This window comes from Pipistrellus kuhlii, unplaced genomic scaffold, assembly GCF_014108245.1.
Source record: "Pipistrellus kuhlii isolate mPipKuh1 unplaced genomic scaffold, mPipKuh1.p scaffold_m20_p_1, whole genome shotgun sequence".
Lineage (NCBI taxonomy): Eukaryota > Metazoa > Chordata > Mammalia > Chiroptera > Vespertilionidae > Pipistrellus > Pipistrellus kuhlii.
This window is the reverse complement of record NW_023425404.1, coordinates 157,089,126-157,116,299: the sequence shown is the minus strand read 5'-3', so window position 1 is coordinate 157,116,299 and position 27,174 is coordinate 157,089,126. Positions and strand designations below refer to the sequence as shown.

The following is a 27,174-nucleotide window of genomic DNA, read 5'->3' as shown; positions in this document are numbered from 1 at the left end:
ATGGCACCTATTTCACAGAGTAATGGTGAAAATGAAAAGAGAATATATGAAAGCTGTATTAACTCATTTAAATCTCAGAGCAATGCTATAAGACAGAATCTATTATTATTGCCATTTACATACAAGAAAAATGAGGGAGAGTGTGTTTAAGTAACTTGCCCAAGATCTAGGTGGATGGATAAAGGATTTGAATACAAACTCCAGGGCATGCTCTTAACTATTATGTTAACCTTGACACAAAATAGGCACTGAATAGGTAATATTTTTATTATGTTTTTTAAATGTATATACACTGAATGGCCAGATTATTATGATCTCTGAACGCATAATAATTTGGCCACTCAGTGTATATCCTATATAATAAAAGGCTAATATGCAAATTGTCCCCTCAACCAGGAGTACAATCAGCAGGCAAGCTGGCCAACCAGGCATGTCCCCTCCCACTGGACAGGCTGGCTGGCCCCCACCCATGCAAGAATTCATGCACCAGGCCTCTAATACGTGCACACACGTGTACACACACACAATGTGGCCAGATTATTAAGCACACAGAGATCATAATAATCTGGCCATTCAGTGTATATCTAGATGGCTTTTATCAGAAATTCAATAATCAACATCTATTAGTTAAACTGGCTTTACCCCTAATAACTATGGAAATCCAAACTCCAACTATTTGGCAGTCCTTGGATCCAAGAAGGAAAAAACACTATTTTTTTCTCTTGGTTTCCTAAATGAATTAATAGAAAATGTTTGTTTATCGAGTATTGTGCTTAAACAGAATAGGAGACAAGGTCATTATGACACCACAACTAATGCTTCGAAGAGCTTAACATCTAGTTTACAAATACTGCTTCTTCAATTAATAGATGAAAATGGGAAACAAATAAGTATCTCAACTCTACCTCTTTCATGTCAATAAAGATTCTCCAAAATACTTTGGAAAGTCAGTACTAATTTATTTACTGATTTCCTTGGTCTAAAATTTCTTCACTAAGCTGTTCCTTAAATTTAAAGCCTTAAGTTACCTATAAAAATATATGGCATACTGACCAACTTCTATTGCATTTACATTTTAGGCACACAAAAATGTTATGTTTGTACATGAGTCCTACTTTAAAAACTATATGTTTTTGTTTTTTATTTCAGAGAAGGGAGAAATAGAAACATCAATAATGAGAATTATTGATCATCCCTCCTGCATGTCTCCTCCTGAGATCAAGCCAGCAACCCCCGCATGTACCCTGACTGGAATCAAACCACTCATCTACTGAGCAGCACAGCAGTGCCATTTGTCCTACTTTTAACAGCAAAATTTTCCTGTTTGAATTCTGCTTTAGCAAACATTGATGCAATTCAATTACATTTTAAAATGCATTCAGTAGAATGCAATGTTATGTTTTTAAAATATGTTTTTAATGATTTCAGAGAGAGGAAAGGAGAGGGAGAGAGGAACAGAAATAGAAACATTAATGATGAGAGAGAATCATTTACTGTCTGCCTCCCGCACACCTCCTACTGGGGATCAAGCCTGCAACCCAGGCAGGTATCCTGATGCGGATTGGTGTGTGACTTTCTGGTTCAACCACTGAGCCATACCAGTTGGGCACATGCAATGTTATTTCTGAAATGGACTATCAACACTTGCCATTTCAACATGTTTCTCTTTGTAATATTAGAGTTAGTAATTTAACTTAGTCTACTAATTTGAAAAGGAGTGCATCGCAGCAATATGGAAAATGGGAAACAGAAGCTGTTAGGAAATACATTTCTGTTTTCCATATTGGTTACTCACTGAAAGACAAGATAATTACACACTTCCATTTTTTATCTAAGGTTTTTGTATCAAATGGGGAGGAAAAAAGGAAGATCTCTTGGTCTTAGGTTTTTGTTTCCAGGTATATCCAAAGTTACAATAATTACCTAAAATATGATCATTCTATTCTGAAATGCTGAACAGAAAATCCCATTCCAATAACCTGTTTTAACATTTAATAAGAATTAGATTCTTTTTCTTAGACACTCAAATAAAACTATTTTCATTGTACTGCCTTTCCTTCCAAGTTTTCCTCTTTCAGCAGAATATCCTTTTAGTATTTCTTTATAGCAAATGTAGTTATGTTATCCTCCACCTTTTCAGGTTAAATACCCCCAAAACATAACTTTTTATATTCCTCTTTAACCTTGTGATAATTTTTAATGGAACGATAATCTTAAGAATCACGTTATCCACTTTTTTCACTGTGTAGCTAATAACTTAATGAATTCAAAAAGGACTTAAATACAAGTATTAGCCACAAAATTTCCTAGCACTAGAAATTTAACTTCTGTCAATATGTCAATAAAATAATAACGAAGTGAAAAACATTGCACGAGTGAGCCATTTAGCTTATAACATATAGTGACCATGAGGTTTATTTTTCTTTATTTAGGTCAAGGATAGAGGCAGTTGTAGACATACTGTACTCCTTTCTGTCTGCTCATGTCTCATCATGAATCTACACAGATTATTTTTAATGGTTGCACTTTCTTACACTTATCTTTTGACTCATTGTCATAACAAATGGCAAACCAACTATACAGAACAAAGTAACTTAAAAATAAACATACTCCTCTAACTGATAAAATTCAACACATACCATTCCTGTGGTGTTTTTTTTTTTTTTTAAGGAAAACCTAACTCACAAAATAAGCACACCTACAAACTTAAGACTTTTCTACTTGATGTAAGAGATAACTCAAAGTTATGCTTATCAGGTCAAAATCCAATGGGCTAAACTAACTTGATATGTGAGGTTTGCAGCATATTATTCCAGTAAGTAATGCATTCAACTTGGCATTGAGTTCCAAACCAGAGCTTGATATTTTGTTAAGAGAATTTAAAATATTAACATTGGTATTTTACCCACAATTACATTATTGTGTTAGCATGCAACTCACTACTTATTTTTTGAAAGAGGTCAAGAAGGGAATACAAAGAAGTTGTCAAAAAGTGTCTGAACCATTAGAAATCTTTGATTTTGCTACTACCCACACAATCAGTTTCCTCTAAGCCTTGTTTCTTAATCAATAAAACAAAAGAGTTGAACTAGGTTTCTCTAAAATATTTCTCATCCCTGTAAAGAACCATGCATCTGAAAGTTCTACTATAATAGATTTTATTGAAAACAGGATCCTATCACATCACTCTTTTCAATGTTTCAAATGCAGCCTGAACAACTATCCTGAAACATCCAACCAGATCAATACAATATCTATCAATACAAACCAATCCACAGAATTCAACAGATTAGTGAAATAGCAGGAAATATCCATCTCTTTGGTATACACACTTAAACTATTACTTCTGTATTTATATAATGTCATTCTCTCTAAGGTAAAAGAGAAACTGGTCTTCTAATAATAGACAAGTCTCAAGCTCTTTAAAGGGTATTTCTCTATTTGAACAGCATCTAAGATTCAATAATGCAATTTTCCAAACAAACACAAAAAAACCAGCCTTGCACCAACTTAAGCTCTATGTTTGCAAAATAGAATAAATGGCAAGTGGTACTTCTGGACAATTCAGTTGTTCTCTCCTAACTAAATTTATAACCAGCCTTGAAAGCTGTTTTCCTTCAGCTGCCTTAAATTACAACTTCTTTATTCATATCAAAATTTTCTAACTTCCATTTCAGAGAGTACACAAGAGTTACAAAAAAAAAAAAAAGAAAGAAAAAAGAAAAGAAAAAAAAGAAAGCCTGCTAACTAGTAAGGCTAACCCTTAAGTTTGTTGTCAGCATGGCATGTTTTACTGAACTCTGGGGTTACACAGCCTCCAGGTGAAGAACGAGGTCCTGCAACGCCGCCTGTCTGTGGACCCGGGAAAAATTACAAACAGTTATGAAACCAGATCACTAGGACAAACCAAGAGGCCTTCCTATTCCAACTCACCACAACCGAGCCTGGCTCCAAGTAGGCACTTTAGTTGTCCCATATCGTCTGGAAAAACATAACCTAATTCTTCCTCACTGAGGAAGCACCTGAAGAGGTAATGCGAATGCACATGGAAGGATCAAGTGTAATTCTCACCCTCTGCATTTTATATAAACGTATATGGATAGAAGATCAGTTTATGCAAAAGCCTTGAAACATGGAGGAAGTGAAGGTTACTTATGGCAGCCACAATTAGGAGAAAGACCTGTGACAGAACAATATGGAAAAGTACAGCTTCTCACGTGTCCCTCACACACACAAACACAACTCTCAATCCATTGCAACCTTACCTCCCCCCCAAAACAAAACAAAACAAAAAACTGCTCCTCGAACCTCACACCTGGGAGAAATTTACCCACTTCCAGTCATCTCCCCCACCACCCCCCAGACTCGCCTACCCATCATCTTCCTCCTGCAGATTGGCTCCCGCCCCCGCCCCCGCCCCAGGCCGACCCCACCGGGTGTTGCCAATAGGGAATCTAACCAATTTTTTCCTCCCCATCCCAGGGTAATGAACTGCTCCCTTACTCCGTGGGCTCTGCGGTCCTCCCACCCCCACGTGTCAGCTACCCTCCCCCATGGTGGCCCCATACCTCGCGATTCAGACCGGGGAAAGAAAAGAGGGCAGGGGGAGCCTGGCCCCCGAGATACATCAGCCCGCAGGAATCTGCCCCCCTTCGCCAGTGCCCCCCCCACCGTCGGCCCCTACCCTCTGCAGCCCCTTCCTCCTCCCTCCTCCCTTTCGAGCAGGCCCTTGCCTCAGAAACCTCCTCCTCCTCCTCGTCGTCGTCGTCGTCCTCTTCCTCGCTGTTGTTGCTGCTGGTGCCGCCGCCGCCTCCACCAACGCCGCCTCCACCGCCGCCGCCGCCACTGTTGTCGCTGTCGCTGCTGCTTTCGCTGCTGCTGGGGGGTCGGCAAGTCCGGTTTCGCTTGGCCTTGTGGTGCGGCTGCTGCTGCTGCTGCGGCGGCGGCGGCGGCTTCTTCTTGAGGAGCAGGTCGCAGACTCGCACCATCCCACGAGGAGAGGAGGCCGAGCGAGCCCCGCTGCCGCCGCCGACCTCCGCCGCCGCCGCCGCCGCCGCCGCGGGGGGGCCCGCCACAGCCGCCGCCGCCGGGGGGCTCCCTTCTTCAGCAGCAGCAGCAGCAGCAGCAGCAGCCGCCGCCGCCGCCGCCGCCGCCGCCGGAACCGTCGCCTTCTCCATCCCCAGGGAAAGAGGGAGGGCGCGGGCGGGGGAGGGGCGCGGGGGCTACACTCTACCGCGACTCGGGCTGCACCGGGGCCAACACAGCGCTCGGTGCCGCCTCCGCCGCCACCGCCTCGGTCACCTCTACTGCCGCCGCCGCCGCCGCCGCTCCGCCAGCTCTCACCTCGTCTCGCGATACTAAGGGCGGGGAGCCTGGCGTAGGAAGGGAGGGAGGAGGGAGGGAGGAGGGAGCGTCAAGGAGCAAGGGGGGTGGGGGCGGTGAGACGTACAGGAAGACCCGGGTGTCGGGGCACTCGGAGGAGGGGAGCCCGCCGTGCAGCGAGGTTGAGCGCGCCTCGGACGGCTTCCGAAGAGCAACCGTGGGGACAGAGCGGGCCGCGGACGCTGCCGTGGCGCCCGCGAGCGCCCCAGTCTCTCCTCTTCCCTCGCTAATTTCCCTCACTCACTGCACTCAGCCCTGCCGTCTTCCTGCCCCACTTGAGCCCTGAACGCAGCCGCGGGCGGAAGTGCCGTGACGCCATCAGCCGGCGCCCGGACGGCGGCGCGCGCGTGGACGCACGGGGAGATTTCAAGGGCCAGTGCGCGGCTTCCCCCGGGCGGCTGCGTGCTCCTCGGCGTGCGGCCCGGGGCTGCGGGGAGCGGCTCCCGACCTGCCGAGGGGGCCCTGGGGGCGGGAGCGCGGTGCAGACAGGGGGTTAGCGGGAGGCCCGGACCTCCAGATGCGGGAGGTGGGGCCTCGTTTTGCACTGTTGTGCATAGTTTCGTTCTTGCCTCCTCTCCTTCTCTCCCCCTCCCCCCTCCCACTCCTAACTCGCGGCCAAATCGTAAGTTTGCGCTTTGGCTCTGGAGAGACGGCCTAAGGGAGAGAGAGAGCCCTCTTGGCCGGGTTTACTTCTCGAACCTGAGTTTATATGCTCGTGTAAATATGAAGAGGAGTTCGATTAGGTGATGTCTGGATCCCTGCAAAGCTAAAAGTTCCAAAGGGTAGAAGAAAACAAGATCGGGGCCAGACTTTGCAGAAGACGGTTCCCGGAAGGACCCCGGTTTAGTCCTTCCTCCACCCTCCACCGAGTCTGCCTGTACCTGTGAAGTGTGTGCATCCTAAACAGTCAACCTTGTCCATGCACCTCTTAGGAAGGCATATTGTGTGATGGGGGTTGTGAGTTTATTGGTGGTGTCTAAAGAACCCCCAGAACTTTCAAAATAATAGCGTAGTTTATTCAACACGGGATTAATCGTTTTCTGATCCAATAAGAGCACAGTGGCATAAGGGAAATGAAGCAAGCATCAAAGGCAGCTGTACTGGCACAAGATAAGTATGTCTCAGCTGACATAGTTGCCATCTTAAGACTGCTAAGTTTAGCACTTTTTTTGGGGGGGGGGCTTTTTTTTTCTTTTTAACATTAGCATGCCTAATGAAATGTGGGCAGTTGCCAGTCACTAGAGTACTATGGCAGAATTGGCAATGACTGAATCAATCCATTCAAGCAAAAAATTCATCATGTGCCTACTGTGTGGATAGTTTTAGGAAATCAAAGTTGGCTTCCAGAGGCTTTATAGTGTGATGAGTTCTATAGTAAGTTTACGCACAAAGTACTGACCATCTGCCTGTTCCTCTCCTAAGGCGGTAGCTGAGTTCCTATGCAGAACAGTAGGCAACATTGTCCTACCACTACAAATTTAAGTTCTATGAACCTCAGCTGGATTTCTCCCTCCTACTTTGCATATCCTTCAGCACCTTTATCTCCCTTCCCACCAGAATATTTTTTACAGTCTTTAAATTCTGGCCTCATTGCATTGTATGACTTCAAACTTTACAAGAAAATTAATGGTGTTAGGCACAAACTCCTTCAAATTTCCAAATGCTAGAAAATTAGATACTTCTTTGCTTTTCTCCAGTATCAGAGGAATGAGATACTCGCCGTTCTTATGTCAGATGAATTATTCATCTGTTCCCTGGTTCCATTCCATCTTTCTCTTCCATTTATTATCTTTCTGTCTTTAATCTTCCACATTTCTGGTTCCACTCTATTTCCTTCACGGTCAGGATTTAAAAAATATTCTACGTTCATTGTCTTTGCTATCTGAATTTCATTCTTAATTCTAAATTCTGTACATATGCTATCAAAAATACTCTTTAAAGTAATCCCATTATTTAGAAAAAAATGAGTTATTGCTCTTTTATATAGTAGTGAAATTATCTTGGTGGCACTAGTAGGATGAGGTCAAACTTAATAGATTGGAGTGACTTTCTGTTATTTTTATCTAGCATTTTTTTCTTTTTAGAACCTTCTGACAGAGACTTGACCAGACATTCATGAGACATTTCTTTTTCCTGGATATACAGCTAGAAAAAATTTCCCAGTTTGTCTTGCCATGTGGTTGACTTTTAGTCAATGACATATGAATGGACATGATATGCTTATTTCCAAGCTTAATGGGGTCCTCCCTCTCCCATCATCTTTCTCCATCAGATTGAAGCTGATGAGTATGGAAACCTTGAAAACTATGTGTTGGAGATGTCAGAGCCAGAAGAGAGAAGGAGCATATGTGACTAAATCACTGCTTGGAAGACAACCACATCCAAATTAGAAAACACTTCTTTTTGGACTTCTTATAGGATAGAAAATTAAGATTTGAGAATTTATATCTTCCAAGAACTAGAATGACCATAACTAATCCAGAAATTGGCATCAGAAGTGGGGTACTACTAAGACAATAATCTAAAATAAGTTGTATTGTTTTAGTGATGATACAGCAGATGTTAAAGAAACTGATAGCAGAGGCTGGAAGAAGGAAACCCATGCTTTGCAGTGGCAAAATAATTGGTAAAACTGTTACCTGTGATAATTGAAAACCATAACACCTATCTATTGAGGCTGTAGTCCAGAGGAATAATTCAAAGTTATAGTGTATTTTGAATTTTACTTTTAGATAGATTTTACTAAAGAGATAAGCTTTGTAAATAAAGAAATTAAAGTGCATAAGAAATTTGGAAGGATTAGTAAAGGTGACATTTTCTAGACCTCAAACGGTTAAAAAAAAAAAATGAAACGAGAAGGCCTTGCATACAGTTTCTTTTAAGATTTAGTTCTGAATCAAAGATCAAATGAAAGCTTTGGCCTTCCCATCCAAGACCATTATGTTGGCTGGGATGATGTTTTAGAGAAATTGACATGGGCAAGGAAGCAAAGAAGTAATTGAGTTTTGGCAATTATATAAGAAAGAACTTTGGGAGTAATTACTAGAAGCAAATATGTATATATAAAAGGCAAATATGCAAAATGTCCCTTCTGGAGTTCCACTGGGAGTTTGATCGCTTGCTATGACATGCACTGACCACCAGGGGGGTAGCAAGGAATGAAGGCAGGCCCCGGCTGGCAACATGAAGGCTCCAATCAGCCCTGAAATCTGGCCAGGCCTAGGGACCTCGCCCATGCTCATATTTCATGCACTGGGCCTCTAGTATATCATAAGACTTAATTTCTGAAGGAATTTTATTACTGATCAAATCACGAGCCTGGCCCTGGCTGCTTTTGCCTGGCGTATGCACCAAAGAGTTGTGGGTTGGATTCCCAGTCAAGGGCATGCACCTGGGTTGCAGGTTTGATCCCAGCCCCAGTAGGGGCACATGCAGGAGACAACCAATCAATGTGTCTCACATTAATGTTTCTCTTTTTCTCTCCCTCCCTCCTTTCTTCCAGTCTCTAAAAATCCATGGAAGAAATATCCTTGGGTGAGGATTAACCCCCTCCCCAAAAAATCATGAACGTCATTCAAATAGTATTCAGTTGTTAAACAGCAAGGCAACTGTTCAACCCCAAACTTGCATAAGTAGGAAATAAATGCTTTACAGCTCCCCAGTACCTAAACTGGATGTGGCCATGGGAAATGATGGACAAAGAACTTTTCAGAGGCTAGTATCAGGCTCATACAGTGACAGAGGATCACAAGGGAGTTCCAAAGACTAGATTGAGGTCTCATCAAAACCTCTACCCTTGAGGGAAATGCCTGTGAAATATTTCAGCATTGCTGTTCATGTGTATTGCCTAGTGTCACATTTTTCTCTTCTAAATGAACATTTTGAAGTTATCTGCCCAATATCATTATATTTCCTGGAAATGGGGTGATATGAGAGAGAACTTGTCTTTAGTTCATAGGTTTCATCTGAACCTAATGAAGATCACTGCATTACATGAACATCTAGATTAGGGGTGTCGAACTCAATCAGAGAAGGGGCCAAAATCTAAAATCCAGCCTAAGTCGCGGGCCGAATGGTTTACTGAACAGTCATAAACTGTCATTGTGATGGAAACGCAGCGGAGTGCAGTGATGACAGCGCGGTGTGGGCCACATTGCAAGGCCTGGCGGGATGGATTTGGCCCGCGGGCCTTGTGTTTGACACATGTGATCTAGATTTTAGCCCAGCTGGTGTGGCTCAGCGACTGAACATCGAACCAGGAGGTCACAGTTTGATTCCTGGTCAACATGCCCAGGTTGTGGGCTCAATCCCCAGTGGAGGTGTGCAGCGATCAATGATTCTTATCATTGATGTTTCTATCTCTTCCTCTCTCTGAAATCAATAAAAATATATATTTTTTTTAAATCTAGACTTTAAGCCTGACTTAGTGATTTGGTAGAACTTTAGATTGGTGTGGGATGTGTTCTGTGTATATGAAGAGAGGTAAAATAAATATTTAGTGATCATAATTGTGGACTCTTGTAGTCACTACATTCTTTTTCTGGACACACATTCTATTTCTCAACCTCCCTTGCAATTGGGCTAACTGGTTAGATGTGCCAATTAGGTTCTATTAACTAGGAATATGAGTAGTAATGTGTTCTTATTGCAGCTCTGGTCCATAAAAGTATCACATGAGAAGTCTTCCAAGATCTCCCCATTCACTACAACTTGAGGAAGATGAACACATTTGTATAAGAAGCCATGCATTGAAGATGGTGAAACCACAATGTAGGACTCAGGTTTCCTGAATCATTCATTACTTGGAGGATAGCTGCCTGCCTGTTAGGAATACTTACGTTATAATTCACATGCATTCTTTTGTGTTAAGCCACTGACATGAGAGTTTATTCTAATACGAGAGGCCTGGTGCACAACATTCGTGCACTTGGCGGCGGGGTGGGAGGATGATGGCGGTAATGCCCTCTCACGGTCCAGGACACCTCAGGGGATATCTGCCTGCCAGCTTAGGCCCGATCCCCCTGGGCCTAAGCCAGTAGTCAAATATCCCTCTCACAGTCTGGGACCCTTGCTCCTTATTGCCTGCCTGCAGAGGAAGTGGGGGTGGCACTTCACCCTGTGGGAGTGCACTGACCACCAGGGCGGAGCTCCTGCATTGAACATCTGCCCCCTGGTGGTCAGTGTGCATCATAGCGACCCGTCGTTCTGCTGTTTGGTTGATTTACATATTAGGGCTTTATTACATAGGATAGACCTACCTTTCTTTCCCTGGGTGCAACCATCTATTAGGTCTTAACTCCCATACCACAGGGTGGGCCCATAAACCAGGCCAAAGTACCCTATTCCTCAATTATAATGATTAGTTCAGGAATGGGCAGGTTAATTAAGAAAAATTAAGCTAATCAGAGACAGTCTCATCATTTGGGCTAGCACTGTTGGAAAAAAACAAACAAACAAACGAAAACAACAACTTCCCTCTGGAATTAAGCAAAAACTTAACTATAGCTTTGCCCAGCATGTGGATTGAACTTTCTTGAGAATGAAATTATTTGAAAAAAATGGAAACAGTCTCAATGGTATTGGAGGAGAAAAGAGCCCATGATTTGAGATATATTTTCTGGCTCTTTCCTCAGAGTGGAAACCCTAGGGAGTAAGGATAGATATAGCCAGGAAGACTTCCAAATTAAAAAACAGGGAGCTTATGGCTTGTACCCAGGGTTCCACTTGGAAATTTGCCTAATGCAACAACAATCAAGTAGAAATGGCAGCATAATATGGTTAAGCTGAGAGGATCAGGCAGCATTGAAAACCACTCCTGTGTCTTACTTGACTACAGTGGGCTAAAAAGGAAATACGGAATTTCTCAAGAGGTTTATAAGTGTGATTCACAGTAAGAGCCCAATTGCTTTCCGAGGGTTTGCTGCAAAACAGGATGGTGAAAACTCATGGCAGAGGCTGTGGTATGAATCCATAGGTTGGATAAAGGATCATATTGAGAGGACACTAATATCCCTCTAAGTTCTGAGCTAAGGGTAGAGGGGAAACGGCACTTTGAGAATAGATTGCAAGTTGTAGCAACAATGGACCTTTCAACAATAAATTCAGATAGCATGCTGACCAGATGCCTCTCTATCAATGCCATGATGGTGAAGAACTTACCCTTAGCAACCAGATATAATCTTCCTAGTAGGTAAAAAGAGCCTAATAATACCTTAAACTTAAAATTCCCTGAACTTGAATCCAAAATTGATCTGAAATTTCAAAAACAGATTGTTAAGCTGAAAGAGAGTACAAAACCTCAAAATAGCAAGGTTTGGATTTTTATTCCTGGCAAGTACATAAAATTGTTCCAATGTCAACAAAGATGCCCTGACATGCAGAACTAGTGAGTCTAGGTGGGATGCACACTAATAATAACCTCTTGGTCCTTGGCAATATTTACCATGTTGTAGCAAACAAGCAAGCAAGCATCCCATTGAATTTTAGGTCTTAGACTAGGGGTGTCGAACTCAACCAGAGAAAGGGCCAAAATCTAAAATCCAGCCTAAATCGCGGGCCGAATGGTTTACTGAACAGTCATAAACTGTCATTGTGATGGAAACGCAGCGGAGTGCAGTGATGACAGCGCGGTGCGGGCCACATTGCAAGGCCTGGCGGGATGGATTTGGCCCGCGGGCCTTGTGTTTGACACATGTGTCTTAGACAATGACTATATCAAGATTGAAGTTTTCAAGAATTTGGTAGAAAAATGCCAGGATTTTGGAGTGTGTCCATTAGTGAGTTCTACAAGAAAGAGATGCACTTCAGGTCAAGCTAGCTAACAGAGTGCAAAAGAAAGTATGTATTTTTGACACCCCCTTTCCACATGAACTCAGTAAGCCATGTGACTGAGAATCAAATAAGCCTGCAGATTACACATTTGGAAAACCCACATTCTTTCTCCTGAGCTAAAGTTGATACAAACAAAAATAGGGAGTTGGAAACACAGGAAAAAGTATCCTTTGAACCCTGGAAAAAACCTGATCCTGATCACCTCACGCATCTCTTGCTGTATATAACCTGTCTGACAAAGGTTGTCAAATTAGTCCTATTGGGAGAAGCTATTCACTGAGATGGAACTTGGGGGCAAGGAAACTGATGTAAAACCTAGCTGTATTTCCTTTAAACTCATTCTTCACCTTATAATTTTGGCTCCAACGGTCAAAACAGAAATAGTTAAGTTTAGTTGGCTGGAGGATAGACCTTACATTCCAACCTTGATGCCTATTGCTAAGGGATAGAAAACATTCACATACCATCTCTGTTTTTGGTTGCTAAACCACAGAGTTATCGAAAAGCAAAGTGGCCAGCAGGCAACTAAGATTGCAAGAGAATTTTGTTGACAGAAACATGAAGCCTTGCAAACAAAGGCCTCTGATTGCTTAATTCCATATATGTGGGCAAGAGATAAGTGAGTGTCTTCCAGAGAGCAAACTCAAGACCACTATGTTAACTGACCAAAGACCCCATTTACTAGGTAATTAGGGTACTCTGGCTCTTGTTAAGTCTATAGCACTATTTAAAATTATTTTTATTATGCTGTATCATGAAGAGTTACATCCAGACCTGACCAAAAGAAATGCAGATTACCCAGAACTCTTCGTTTTCAAGCAAGATGCAAAAGTTGGATGAGACTTGGCATGTCTCCCATTGAGGAGAAGAGCTGTTCAAGGGATAATTACATTGTCTTGGTACAGGACAGTGGTCGGCAAACCACGACTCGAGAGCCATATATGGCTCATTGGGCTCTTGAGTGCTCTAACGCCACTTCTTCAAAATAGACTTGCCCAGGCTGAAAACCGACTTCTGCGCATGGGCCATGAAGTTTCAATCTCACTGTACATGCGTGCCCAGCACATGGTATTTTGTGGAAGAGCCACACTCAAGGGGCCAAAGAACTGCATGTGGCTCTCGAGCCGCAGTTTGCCGACCACTGGTCTAGGGCATTAAAAAAATTATATGTACTGAAAGAAGCACAAATATAGGTGCTGGGTAGCCAAAGGATGGAATGTAATAACAGTTCTTGTATGTCCATTCTTTCAGGAAATGCCTTCCTCTTAGCTGGGTAAGCTGTTAATATGTAAATTTTCCCCTGCCCTAAAGATAGACATATGATCAAGATAATCTTTCCAGAGTCATCTATGAAAATTTTACTGAGGCTAGATCTTCTGTTGACTATGTTTGACACAACACGAGAAAGCCTCTCTTACCATATAGCAAGAACAGAAGAAAGCAGATATGAACAATAGAGAATAGAGCCCAGATGATATCACTTGACATCCAGTATCATAGGCTCACCCATTGTTCTTCATTAATTAAATGGCCAGTGAGTTCTGCCTTTTCTCCTACCCACTCCTGCCACTCTTGTTTAAGCCATTTTAAGGAAAATTTCATTAATTTGCAACTAAAATAGCACTGACTAATATTGTTCCCCTGAGAGGCAGGGTCCTATTCTTAGAGAATCTTACAGAACAAGGATTGGAGCAGTAGTTATAGCTGTCCCGCCAACACTGCTGGGGAGACATTTCTCAATTACCTTCCTTAGAGGAACTAACTTTATTAAAGAAGAAACTAACTTTATTAAGGAAGATAGTGGTTTGTGATTTATTTCCTAATTGCCATTAGCCTCTTCAGCCCCTACTTCACCTGACCATTGTGGGATCTGACAATTATGGCACTTTTCAAGGAGATCCCCATAAACTAATTCCTCTCTTCTTGCCTAAGTTCTGAACAGTAAAACTAAGTGATATTGTTTAGTGTAAAAACCAAATAGCCTTAACAACTGATTCCCATAATTAGGCAGATTTATACCTCCAATTCCTAGCAACACTTGACAAGAGAGCTTGGAAGATCAAATGAGAATTCAGACTCTTGACAATCTTGTTCTTGAAGGACAAAGCTAAATCAGATGTTCTTCACAATTGTAGAGAAAGACCTGGAACTAGTTTCATAGGAAGAAAACATCAGTAAGCAAGCAAGATGCTTTCTCTACTAGCATCATGGACCAAATCTTACTTGAAACCTACTCCCTTTAGTTTCTATAATAACCTTGTAGTTGCTTTATCTCTCTAATCATTCCTACTTACATATTTTTCCATGTATAAGATGCTAAAATCGTTAGACTGAAAATCAAGGGGCATCTTATACATGAAAGTCAGCAGAGGAGGGAGCCATGAGGTGCTTGTCAAACAGGCTTCCTCCAATCATGAGCCTTATTTCTGATGTCAGCTGATGCCATAATTGGAGGTGGAGGTGGAGAGTGCACAGATGCAAATAGGGACCAGAGCGTTCTGAACCCATAAAGATGTCAAAAAATAAAAAGATATATACAGTTAAGTGATTGTCTTTTTCTGCAAAATTCAAACTAAATGTAATCAGCTATCCAAAAGAGCATGGAAATAGAGTTGCAGAGAGACAATTTGGACCTCTGAGTCTCTGATCAGACAGTGGAGAAAACAGGAAGAAAAACTCCTCAATTTGAAAAAAAAAAAAAAAAAGAAGAAGAAGAAAGAAAACCAGCAAAATGTTTACAATATTGATTTCTTAATTTGGGATTGGAAAACTGGGAGGCTTCTTATACATGAGGGCATCTTATAAGTGGAAAAAATATGGTAATTTTCTTTAGAGGCCGTATTCCTCTATCTGGCTTTTAAATGTTAAGAGTTCCCCATAATTCAGGCCATTGTCCTATTTCTATTTTATATATTCTCCCTAAGGAATTTAATTTAGGTTCACAATTTCAATTACCATGTTTAAGGGTAATGAATTTATAACACTTATATCCAACCTATATTGATCCGGGATTATCAATGGAAATAGCATGTTTAAGCTAATGTTTTCTTAACCTTTATCTTCACCCTAAACAGATCCAAGATGATCAAATCCTGCTCTTTTTATGTCTTCATATTGAATCACTTTTTTTGTTCTCACAGCCATTGCCTTAATTTGGCTTCTGCCATTTTCACCCTATTATTACTATAGTCTTAATCTCTCTGCTTCTGATACTACTCTACTTCATTTAATGCTCCATATCGCCACATAACTTCTCTACCTTGTAACACAATGTATTTCTGAATGCAAAAACAATGCATGTTCATCGTGCAAAGCTAAGAAAATACAGATAAACACATGGAGAGGAACATATAATTCTAGCAGCTAGAGATAGTCCCAGATGACATTTTTATTAATTTTTATTTTTAATCATTACCCAAAGTTATGTCTTTATTTACTTTAGAGAGAAAGGAGGGGATAAAAGAGAAACATTGATGTGAGAAAGAAGCATTAATCATTTGCTTTCCATATGCCCCAGGACTGAAGATAGAACCCTCAGCCTAGGTATGTGCCCTGATTGGGAATTGAACCCACAACTTTTTAGTGTATGGAATGATGCTCCAACCAACTGAGCTACCCAGCCGGGCTGCCACTGCTGCCACTGTGATACAGACATTTTCAGTGTTTCTGTGTATTTTAATTAAAATGAGAATGCTGCTGCTTTTTATTTACTTATATTATTTATTATTATTATTGTTATTGTTTAAAGTATTACATATAGTAGTACATATATGTTTCTAGTTTCTTGGGATATAGTCCTAGAAGTGGGATCACTGGGTCAAATGGGAGTTCAATTTTTAATTTTTTGAGAAAACTCCACACTGTTTTCCACAATAACTGCATAGTCTGCATTCCCACCAGCAGTGCAAGAGGGTTTCTTTTTCTCTGCATCCTCACCAGCTCTTGTCATTTGTTGATGATAGCCATTCTGACAGGAGTGATATGGTACCACATTTCATTTTGATTTGCATCTCTCAGATGATTAGTGACTTTAAACATGTTTTTATATGTTTCTTTGCCTTCCTTCTGTCTTCTTTTGAAAAGTATCTATGTAGGTTCATTGCCCATTTTTCAATTGGGTTGTTTATCTTCCTTTTGTAAAGTTGTATGAGTTCCCTGTAAATCTTGGAGATTAAACCCTGATCGGTGATAACATTGGCAAATATGTTCTCTCATGCAGTGGGCTTTCTTGTTTTGTTGATGGTTTCTTTTGTGTGTAGAAGCTTCTTGTTTTGATGTAGTCCAATTTGTTTATTTTCTCCTTACTTTTCATTGCCATAGGAGCTGTATCAGTAAAGATATTGCTACAAATGTCTACTATTTTTGCTGCTGATGTGTTCTTCTAGAATTTTTATAGTTTCCTGTCTTATGTTTAAGTCCTTTATCCATTTTGAGTTTATTTTTGTGTATGGTGTAAGTTGGTAGTCTAGTTTCATTTTTTTGTATGTATCTGTCCAATTTTTCCAACTCTATTTATTGAAGGGACTGTCTTGACTCCATTGTCAAATATTAATTGAGCATATGGCTTGGGTCAATCTCTGGGTTCTCTGTTCTGTTCCATTGGTCTATATGTTTGTTCTTGTGCCAGTACCAGGCAATTTTCAATACAGTAGCTTTGTAATATTTCTTGATATCTGATATAGTAATCCCTCAAACTTTGTTCTTTTTCAAGATTGCTTTAGTTATTAAGGGTCTTTTTTTAATTCAATTTTATTTATTTATTTATTTATTTATTTATTTTAAATGTTATAATAAATCTTTATTGTTCAGATTATTACAGGTGTTCCTTTTCCCCCTCACCTCTTCCCCCATAGCTCTCCTCCACTTGATTCCCAACCCTACCCCATGCCCTTACCCCTGCCTCTGTATTCATCCATAGGTGTAATATTTTTGTCCAATCTCATCCCTCACTCCTCAGACTCCCTTCCCCCTGAGAATTGTTAGTCCAATCCCTTTCTATGTCCCTGATTCTATTATATTCACCAGTCCATTTTGTTCTTCAAATTTTTTATTCATTTGATTTTTAGATTCACTTGTTGATAGGTATGTATTTTATGTCTTTTTTTTTTGTTCATAATTTTTACCTTTACTTTTTTCTTCTTCTTCCTCTCCTTAAAGAATACCCTTCAGCATTTCATGTAATCCTGGTTTGGTGTTGATGAACTCCTTTAACTTTTTCTTGTCTGTGAAGCTCTTTATCTGACCTTCAATTCTGAATGATAGCTTTGCTGGGCAGAGTAATCTTGGTTGTAGGTTCTTGTTCATCATTTTGAATATTTCTTGCCACTCCCTTCTGGCCTGCATAGTTTCTGTTGAGAAATCAGTTGACAGTCGTATGGGTACTCCCTTGTAGGTAACTAGCTGTTTTTCTCTTGCTGCTTGTAAGATTCTCTCTTTGTTTTTTGCCCTTGGCATTTTAATTATGATGTGTCTTGGTGTGTTCCTCTTTGGATTCCTCTTGTTTGGGGTTCTGTATGCTTCCTGAACTTATAAGTCTATTTCTTTTACCAGATAGGGAAAGTTTTCTGTTATTATATCTTTCAATAGGCCTTCAATATTCTGCTTGCTCTCCTCTAGCACCCCAAAAATCTGGATGTTGGTATGCTTTCAGCCGTCCCAGAGGCTCCTTCCTCACACTTTTGGATTTTTCTTTCTTTCTGCTTCTCTGGTTGGGTAATTTTTTCTTCCTTATATTCCAGGTCTTTGGTTTGAATTTCTGTATATTCTTTATTTCAGACTTTGTATGCTTAATTTCTGACTGGTTCTTTTCCATTTTTTTTGGTATTCTCAATAAGGTCCTTGAAGGTCTCACCAAGCTTCTTGGATGTCTCATCAAGTTTCTCAAAGGTTTTTAGAAGATTCTTGAGTAATCTTATAAATGTGATTCTGAACTCTGTGTCGTCCAATAGTTTACTTTCCTCCATCTCTCCCATTCGTGACATGTCTTTGTGTCTCCTCATTTTGTCTGCCTCCCTGTGTTGATGGAATGGCTTTGAGTGGTAGGTGACCTATAGGGTCTAGTAGTTCAGCTTCCCCAATCACCTGAAGTGTTCGCTTTTGGTATATCCCTTTGTGGGCTGAGTGCAAAGTCTTGGTGTAATTAAGCCTTGATTGCTGTTGGTACACAAGGAGGAATTGATCTTCAGGCCAATTGTCTGTGAGGACCCACTCTGTCTATAAAGGAAGAACTGCTGTGCTGGGGACACGGTTTGTTTCAGTGGGACCTTGGTGTTCACTAAGTCCGTCTCCCGAATGTGTCACTTATGGGTGTGAGTGGTTGAAATTGACCACTAGGAACACTGGCTTCTGGATCTCCAGTGGGATTCAGTTCAGCTACTGTCTGAAGCCACCCTGCAGAAGCTACAGCAAGAATTACAGTTTTCTCCTGTTTGCTTGGGACTTGGCGGTTTTGTTGCTGGAGCTGCAGTTTATATATGGTTAAGCTGCTAAAATACAGGCCATTTATATGTAAAAACAGCTGTGTGGTGCCTGGTGTGGGGTCTGTAGAATGTGTGGGTGGGGCCTCAGCCAGGGTCTCAGGGCGGGGCGTGGCTTCAGGGTTGGCAGGTCTCACTAGGTTGGGGCGTAGCTAACAGCAGTGGCTGCCATCAGCTGTCCTTGCCCTTCTGTATTTCCAATTCCCCGCTTTTCCAAGTCCCTGCTTCCCTGGATCCAGCGCAGTAAACAATGATTGCTGTGCGCACCTCTGCAAGAGAATCAGTTTCACTTTTGGACCCGATGGCCGACAGACCAGCTTCTCCCCATAGGCTTCTGGGTCCCCCACGTGACCCCAGAAACTGGATTTCAAAGTGATCAGAAGCTTGTTTCCTTTCGGGTTGAAAAGAAAAGCCACGCACCCAGTAGCCCGCCACCAGCCCAATTTGCGTGCCTCCGTACCTAGGCTCCTCAGCTTTTCAGCACTTGCGCTCCTTTCTTCTTCAGCCAGGCTTCCTGTGGTTTTGGATGATAGATGTCCTTCATATTAGTTTTAATTTTTAAATTGTTGTGTGAGCGGCAGACCAGTTATTTACCTATGCTGCCATCTTGTTTTTTTTTTTTCTTTTCGGTAAGGGTCTTATTTATTTATTTATTTTATTTTTTTAATTTTAATTTTTTTTATTCCAGATGAATTTTTGGAGAGTTTGTTTTAGATCTTTGTAGTATGCCATTGGTATTTTAATGGGGAGTGCATTGAACCTATAGATTGCTTTGAGTAGTATGGGAATTTTAGTGATGTTGATTCTTCCAATCCATGAACAGAGTATATCTGCCATTTGTTTATGCCTTCCTCTATCTCTTTTTTCAGCATCCTATAATTATCTGAGTATAGATCCTTTACCTCCTTGCTTAAATTTATTCCTAGGTATCTTAATTTTTTTTGTAAATGAGATTGTTTTTTTAGTTTCTATTTCTGTGAGTTCACTATCTATAATAATCTATAATAATAAAAGTATAATATGCTAATTAGACTGGACAGCCAAATGACCTTCTGAATGACCTTCGGATGAAGCCAGGGCTGCAAGAGTTGAGACAAGCCACTGAGACTGCAATGGTAGAGCCCCTTGCATGAATTTTGTGCATTGGGCCTCTAGTTGGTGTATAAAAAAGCCATAGATTTCTGGGTGTTAGTTTTGTATCCTGCTACATTGCCAAATTCATTTATTACCTCTAGTTGTTTTTTGATAGAGTCTTTAGGGTTTTATATGTACAATATGATGTCATCTGTGAAAAATGACAATTTTATTTTTCCTTTCCCAATTTGAATGCCTTTTATTTCTTCTTCTTCTCTGATTGCTATGGCTAGCACTTCCAGTACTATGTCAAACAGGAGTGGTGAAAGTGGGCACCCCTGTCTCATTCCTGTTCTTAGGTGAAATGGTTTTAGTTTTTGCCCATTGAGTATAATGGTGGCTGTAGGTTTGTCACCTAAGGCTTTTATTATGTTGAGATGTGATCCTTTTGTTTCCACTTTGCTCAGGCTCTCCTCCTGTCTCTTGTTTTTTTTTTCTCACTCTAATTGCAGTTCAGATTGAGTATGTTTTGTATCCCTGTCTTCTAAATTGCTAATTCAGTCCTTTGCTTCTTCTAGTCTACTGTTGAAATCTACTATTTAAAAAAATATATATTTTATTGATTTTTTACAGAGAGGAGGAGAGGGGGATAGAGAGCTAGAAACGTCAATGAGAGAGAAACATAGACCAGCTGCCTCCTCCACACCCCCTACCAGGGATGTGCCCGCAACCAATGTACATGCCCTTGACCGGAATCGAACCTGAGACCTTTCAGTCCGCAGACTGATGCTCTACCACAAAGCCAAACCGGTTTCAGTTATATTTTTTATTTTATTTTAGGTATATCTCTTTATTTTCTCCTTATTCTTACATATGTTGTTGATTTTCTCATCCATCCTGTTTATGAATTATATGAACCTTATTCTGAATTCTTTTTTTTTTTTTTTTTTCATACCTCTGTTTCATTTAGTTCCTCTTCTGGCTCTTTCTCCTTTTCTTTCCTTTGGGGATTGTTCTTCTGTCTCCCCATTTTTGCCCTCACAAAGGATCTTGGTGTTGAGTCACCTGAGGCCTATGGTTGTAGTGGTGGGCTTGGTGGCAGGTCACGTGGTCATGGGTGGTGGCTGCTCCTCACTTGGTCACAAGGAGGCGGCCGCTTGTGGGACGGCTTCTTCTTGCATGGTCTTGGATAGGCTAATCCTCGTATGGTCACAAGTGGTGGCTGCTCTTCATGCGGTAGCTGGTGTTGCTGCTTGTGCGGCAGCTGCTCCTCGGGCAGTTATGGGCTGCATGGTCATGGGGCAACCTCTCTTCAGGTGGTCACGGGTAGTGGCTACTCCTTGCATGGCCACAAGGCAGCTGTTCCTTGTGTGGTCATACGTGCTGGCTGCTCCATTGGTGCTTGTGTGAGGCAGTTATTCTCACGGCTGCTGGAGTGGTCGCAGAGCCCAGGGCTGCTGAGTAAGGCTCGGTTGTTTGTGCGTGGTCACAATGCTCAGGGCCGAAGTGTCTGGGTGTCTGGGGAGGAGGAATCACCCTCTGTAACTCACAGGAGCATTCAGATGGGGAGGCTACAGTCCCAGTGTTTGCAGGTCAGCAGCTGAGATTATTGCTGTTGTTTTTGCATTTTTTTTTTTAATGTTTTGTTTTGGTAGGTGTTTTTGTTTTTTTCTAACCTTTGAGTTGAAAAGGGCCAAGGAAGAAATATTGTAGTTAAGCAGAGTGCCGGAGGGATGACATTCTAACACAAATACTAATTAACTGCTTACTGGCCACTTTAGTAAAACACCAACATTGCTACATAATTCATAATCAATTAAATATTGTTGGGTAATGAATATATATTTTATTTTAAAAGTAAATTTGTTCAAAAATGTTTCTCTTAAAATTTACATAGGTCAAAAATACAATGACCATTGCTTTTCCATTTGTATTCCTAGGTTGAGTGAAGAGGGGAATAAATTTGAAGGAAAAACTTAGAAATACCTGGATAGCAAGAGAAAGCCAGTCTGAGATTTTTTTTTTTAATGCCACTTTTGCTGGCTAGGCTAGAATTAATAAATATAGAAACAACTGAAAACAACTCTTCATATATCTATTGGAGAAGTGTTATTAACTAGTGTTAATAAAAATAATACTCTGAGCAGTCGTTAGAGCATTGGCCTCAGACTGAAGGATTGAGGGTTCAATTCTGGTCAAGGGCATGTACCTCAGCTGGATCCCTGGCTCTGGTCCAGGTATGTGCTGGAGGCAACCAATGGGTGTGTCTCACATTGATGTTTCTCTCTCTGTCTCTTCCCATCCCTCTCACTCTTGCTAAAAAATGAGTGGGGGGTTGGGGGGGGGGGGGACAAAGAAAAGAAAAAAAAGAAAAAAAATGAGTGGGAAAATATCCTCAGGTGAGGATTAAAAAATAAGTAATAAAAAAGTGCCACGGATAATCTACAACTAATAATGTGCATTAGCTCTTGGTTGCTAAACAAATAAGCTACCTACGTTTAACTTTTGTGTTCCATTTCATGTTAGTTTGACAATTTTTGTCTTTATTTGGAAGATTTAAATTAGTTATTGCAAAGAACAACTCCTACATAGCAATTTGTAAGTTCCTAAATTTGTTACTTTCAAATTAAACATAAAGAGAAACATTTTTCAGAGTTCAGATTCAGAGCAAGTAAGTACAATATATTAACTATTAATAGCAACAATACTAAAAGTTAGAACAATTCCTGGCTTGTTTCTTTCTCAGGACAAAATAAATCATTAGAAAGTTGGGGAGTTGTCTAGTAATACCTGAAAGAATCCACCAAGGAAATCTTTTATTCATTCATTTATTGATTATTTTACAAATATTAAATATTTCCTGTGTGATATGCACTATTTAGGACACTTGGTATAGCTAATGCAAAAATGCAAAATTTATTAATGCATTTTGTGCAGGAAATAGTATAACAGACCCTTGACATAATATGGATTCTCCCAGTGACCTTAAATTCTAAAATATGCAAATATTTTATATAACTTAACCCAGAAAATAGATTAAATTATAACTATTTTTTAAATATTTTCACACAGTGAATTTAAAAAATGCACAGTTTCTGATCTAGCACATAAGAAGCTTAGAAGTTTCCACTTCATCCTCACAACAAATAAAAACCTAAAGAAACTGACAACAACTCTTCATATATTTATGGGAGAAGTGAGGTCACAGAACAAACCATTAGCCCAACATTGAATACACAGACAAATGGACACAGAATTGCAACTTACTAGAGCAGAAACCCCCATGGGAACCAGTGTTGGGGTAGGGAAACCTGAACTCTAATAAAAAATTGCTCCAGGTTTAGTGTGTATAATTCTGAGAGTTAAAAACCCCAGAGAGATCCAATCAAAGGAGAGCCGCATGATAGAGTGTGTTTTACCTTCAGGAGCCCTACAAGGTCCTAACAGTGAATAATTGAGGAAAATTTTTTTTCCTTTTGTTTTTTTTAAAAAAATAAATTTTTATTGTTCATATTATTACAAATGTTCCTCCCCCCCCCCTTTGCTCCCCTCCACCAGGTTCCCACCCCACCCTCTGCCCTTTCCCAACCCCCCATTGTCCTCATCCATAGATGCACAGTTTATGTTCAGTCTCTTCCCACATCCCCCTCTCCCCTTTTCCTCAAGAATCGTCAGTTCACTCCCCTTCCATACCTCTGATTCTATTATATTCAACAGTTAATATTGTTCATCAGATTTTTTATTTTAAATTTCCTTGGTTTTTAGATTCACTTGTTGATAGTGACATATTTGTTGTTCATAATTTTTATCTTTCTTTACTTTCTCTTCTGAAAGAACCCCCTTCAGCAATTCATATAATTCTGGTTTGGTGGTGATGAACTCCTTTAGCTTTTTTTTATTAGTGAAGCTCTTTGTCTGGCCTTTGATTCTGAGTGATAGCTTTGCTGGATAGATTATGTTTGGCTGTAGGTTCTTACTATTCATCACCTTGAATATTTCTTGCCATTCCCGTCTGGCCTGCATGGTTTCTGTTGAGAAATCAGCTGACAATCGTATAGGTGCTCCTTTATAGGTAACTACCTTCTTTGCTCTTGCTGCTTTTAATATTCTCTCTTTGTCTTTTGCTCTTGGAATTTTAATTATGATGTGTCTTGGTGTGGTCCTATTTGGATTCCTTTTGTTTGGAGTTCTGTGTGCTTCCTGGACTTGTAAGTCTAATTCTTTCACCAGGTGGGGGAAGTTTTCTGTCACTATTTCTTTCAGTATGTTTTCGATATCTTGCTCTCTCTCATCTTCTGGGACCCCCATAATTCTGATGTTGGTTCGCTTGAAGTTGTCCCAGAGGTTTCTTACATTATCTTCAATTTTCTGGATTCTCTTGCCTTTTAGCTTCTGCAGAGGAGTGTCTTCTGGCTCTTTATGTTTCACCTCTTTGACTTGATTCTTGCAATCTTCCCTTCTGTTTTTAGGACTCTGTATAATATTTTTTTTATTTCAGACAATGTATTCTTTATTTCTTGTTGATCCCTTATCATTTCTTATTGATTCCTTATTAATTCTAGTTGATCCCTTTTCATATCCTCATAGGTCTTATCCATCTTTTCTAGGAAATTCTTGAAAAACCTCTATATCCAGTTGCTTTTTGTCCTCCATTTCTTTCGTTTGTGATCTATTTTGTTGTCTCGGCATTTTCGCAGCTTCCCTGATGGGGCATGGTTTCAGGGTGGAGCCTACAGCCTTGGCTTCCATCAGCCCCACCCTATGCGGCTCTTTAGTCTCAGGGTCCTTCAGTACTCATTGCAAGCGCCTCTGATAGAAAGGTGCCCTCGATTTTCACCTGCTACCAAACAGTCTAGGCTCTCCCCCAATGAGCCCGGGGTTCAGTTCAGTTGGAAGTGGAGTTGGAGGTGGCGTTCAGAGCAGTCTGGAGCCCCTGTCTCCTTCCCACCAGGGCAATCCCATGGCACAGCCAACCGTCCCTTCTCTGCGTGCAACGTGCGCGCCTCCGGGACCTCCTTTCGCTGCTCCCCCAGGGTTCCGCCTTACAGCCCAGCTCCTCCTGTATGAGCCTGGGTCCCTGGGTCTGGCCTAGAACTGGGGTTCAGAGCAGTTGGAACTGGGGCCCACCACAGTCAGAGCGTTTATCTCCTTCCTGCTAGGGAACGCCAGCCAGGTACTCAGCCTCCCTCCTCTCCGGCTCCGTCGTCTCCGCGCGCGCAGCATGTCTCCGTACCTTAGGCTTTTACAGCTCCTCCGCTCTTCCTTCTGGTTTTCTCCTTGCTTCTCGTTGTAGAATTTCCAGTCAGTCAACTTTCCTGTAGTTCTGGGTAATGTCCATTTTATATTTTAGTTGTATTTTATTGAAATTGTTGTGTGCGGCTGTGGCTAGGTGTTTACCTGTGCAGCAATCTTGGATTCTTTGGAGGAAAATTTGATGTTCATATTTCTGGCAGGAGGAAGAGGGCAAAAGTAACCATTTTGAAATATGCCATAGCATTACATTCTTAACAAGGCCTGCCCTGAAAATAAAGTATTTTACTAAAGCCTAACCTGCTGGGATTTTATCAGAATCTAACCTACCTGAGAGAAGGGAATACCAAAATCTAGCTCCCTCTAGCCATCCTGTTCTTCCTAATGTGCCGGGGGTGAGGGTGGGGATGAAGGGTAGGAGGTAGGAGGGGGTGTTGGTGTGAAGAGATTGAGAGAGTTTATTGAAATTCAGTTTAATGGCAATGATTTTCAAAGAGTACGCTGCAAGAATTTTTAAATCATGAACTACATGACTATTTAGTCAGGGACACTAATCTCTTTTTCCTTAGATTGCCAAATTAAAAAAAATGACAGCAGTCAACAAAATAAAAGTCATCTGGTGTGAATGCCCTGTCTTGAACCATAAATATATTATATAGAGGCCCAGTGCATGAATTCATGCACTGGAGGGGTCTAGCCAGCCTGGCCCCAATCAGGGTGGATCAGGGCCAGGCCTGAAAGAAGAAGGAGATGGTAGGAGGTTGGCTGGCCAGCCCCCTCCTTGATTGGTGTGTGTGTGGGGCCAAGCAGGGGTGGAGTTGGCTGGGGGAAGGAGCCACTGGCTGATCAGGGTGGTGGGGGAAAGCTGTGGGGAGGGGCTATGGTGGTAGGCTGGCAACCCCACATCTGAATGGGGTGGGGGGGGCAATCAGAGGCCAGTAGCCTGGGGGAGGGGCCATGAGTGGTTGGCTGGCTGGCCCTGCCCCTGATCAAAGAAGGGGGCTTATTGAGGGCAGAGTTGGCTGGAGGGAGGGGCTATGGACCCATTGGGGTGATGGAGGCTCATTGGGGGTGGGGCCAGCTTGGGGGAGGGTCTACAGGAGGTTGGCCAGCCTCACCTCCCTCATTGGGATGGGAGAGTCCAATCAGAGGTGGGACAGGCTGGGGGGTGGGGGCCTAGAAAGGTTGGCCAGTTCACTGGCCCCAGTGGGTGTCATAGCGACTGGTCGTTCTGGTCATTACGACATTCTGGTTGCTGGCTTTATATATATATATATATATATATATATATATATATATATATATATATATATATATGACCTAAAAAATAGTTTTATTTTATTGGTTGAATCACATAATAAGGTTCCATCTGACTGGTTAATTCTTGGTATCAGAAATCCTCATATAAAAATATAGGCACTTGGTTTTTAAGTTATTTAAATTTATTTCAGAGAGGAAGAGAGAGGGAGAGAGGAATAGAAACATCAATGATGAAAGAGAATCATTGAATGGCTGGCTTCTGCATGCCCCCAACTGGGGATTGAACCTGAAATTGGGTCATATGCCCTGACCATGAATCAAACCGTGAGCTCCTGGTTCATAGGTCAACACTTAATCACTGAACCATACCAGTGGGGCAAGGCATCTGATTTTTAAAAAAATTACTTTGGAGCAAAAGGGTATGTAATTACTATTTATTTTTGTAAATCAATCAAAATTATACCTATTTTTGTCAGATCAGCAAAATATATGATATATTTTTTGATGTGCTGCAGAATTTTAGTAATTCATTTAAATGTGCCATTGAGATTGAAAATCACTGATCTATGGTCACAGGCTCACCAGAGACTGAGACTTATATAGGACAACAGGACACCTCCCTTCTCCCCACATCTTACCATTACATTATTAAAGACCTATTTACTACAGTTTCTTTTACCCAGAATCATCAGAAAAATCACTGTTGAAGGCTGCTGTAGCCTTAAGAAATATATATTCTTAAATAAGTAGAGGCCAGGTGCATTAAAATTTGTGCTCTTGGGGGGTCCCTTGGCCCAGCCTGCACTGGGACCCCTCACGTAAGGTCCCTAGGCTTGGCCTGAGATCAGGGCCTATCAGGGCTTTGCTTTTCCCCACAATCCCCCACCACTGCGACTGCTTG

At 41.3% G+C, this 27,174-nt stretch overlaps 1 protein-coding gene and 1 long non-coding RNA gene across 13 annotated transcripts in view; one reads left to right on the top strand and one right to left on the bottom strand.

Annotated features, from left to right (window-relative positions):
- ANKRD17 (ankyrin repeat domain 17) overlaps positions 1-5,772 on the bottom strand; it is a 156,125-nt gene extending 150,353 nt beyond the window's left edge. For 2 of the 9 annotated variants that reach the window (XM_036414167.2, XM_045571820.1), the window contains exon 1: positions 4,734-5,770. In XM_036414167.2, the coding sequence (XP_036270060.1) occupies positions 4,734-5,177 (444 nt within the window). In that variant the 5' untranslated portion in view covers positions 5,178-5,770. Of the gene's footprint in view, positions 1-4,733 lie in introns of all 9 variants that reach the window. The other 7 variants (XM_036414146.2, XM_036414154.2, XM_036414197.2 and 4 more) reach the window with 5 other exon arrangements.
- Positions 5,773-6,071: 299 nt separating this feature from the next.
- LOC118705443 lies at positions 6,072-9,390 on the top strand. Of its 4 annotated transcripts, none has more exons than XR_006739793.1 (4): positions 6,072-6,496; positions 6,758-6,760; positions 7,928-8,008; positions 9,334-9,390. It is a non-coding gene; the product is annotated as an uncharacterized LOC118705443 (long non-coding RNA). The 4 variants fall into 4 exon arrangements; XR_006739795.1 differs by having other exon boundaries at positions 9,341-9,380; XR_004983687.2 differs by lacking the exon at positions 9,334-9,390 and adding an exon at positions 8,885-9,033.
- The last annotated feature ends 17,784 nt before the right edge of the window (positions 9,391-27,174 follow it).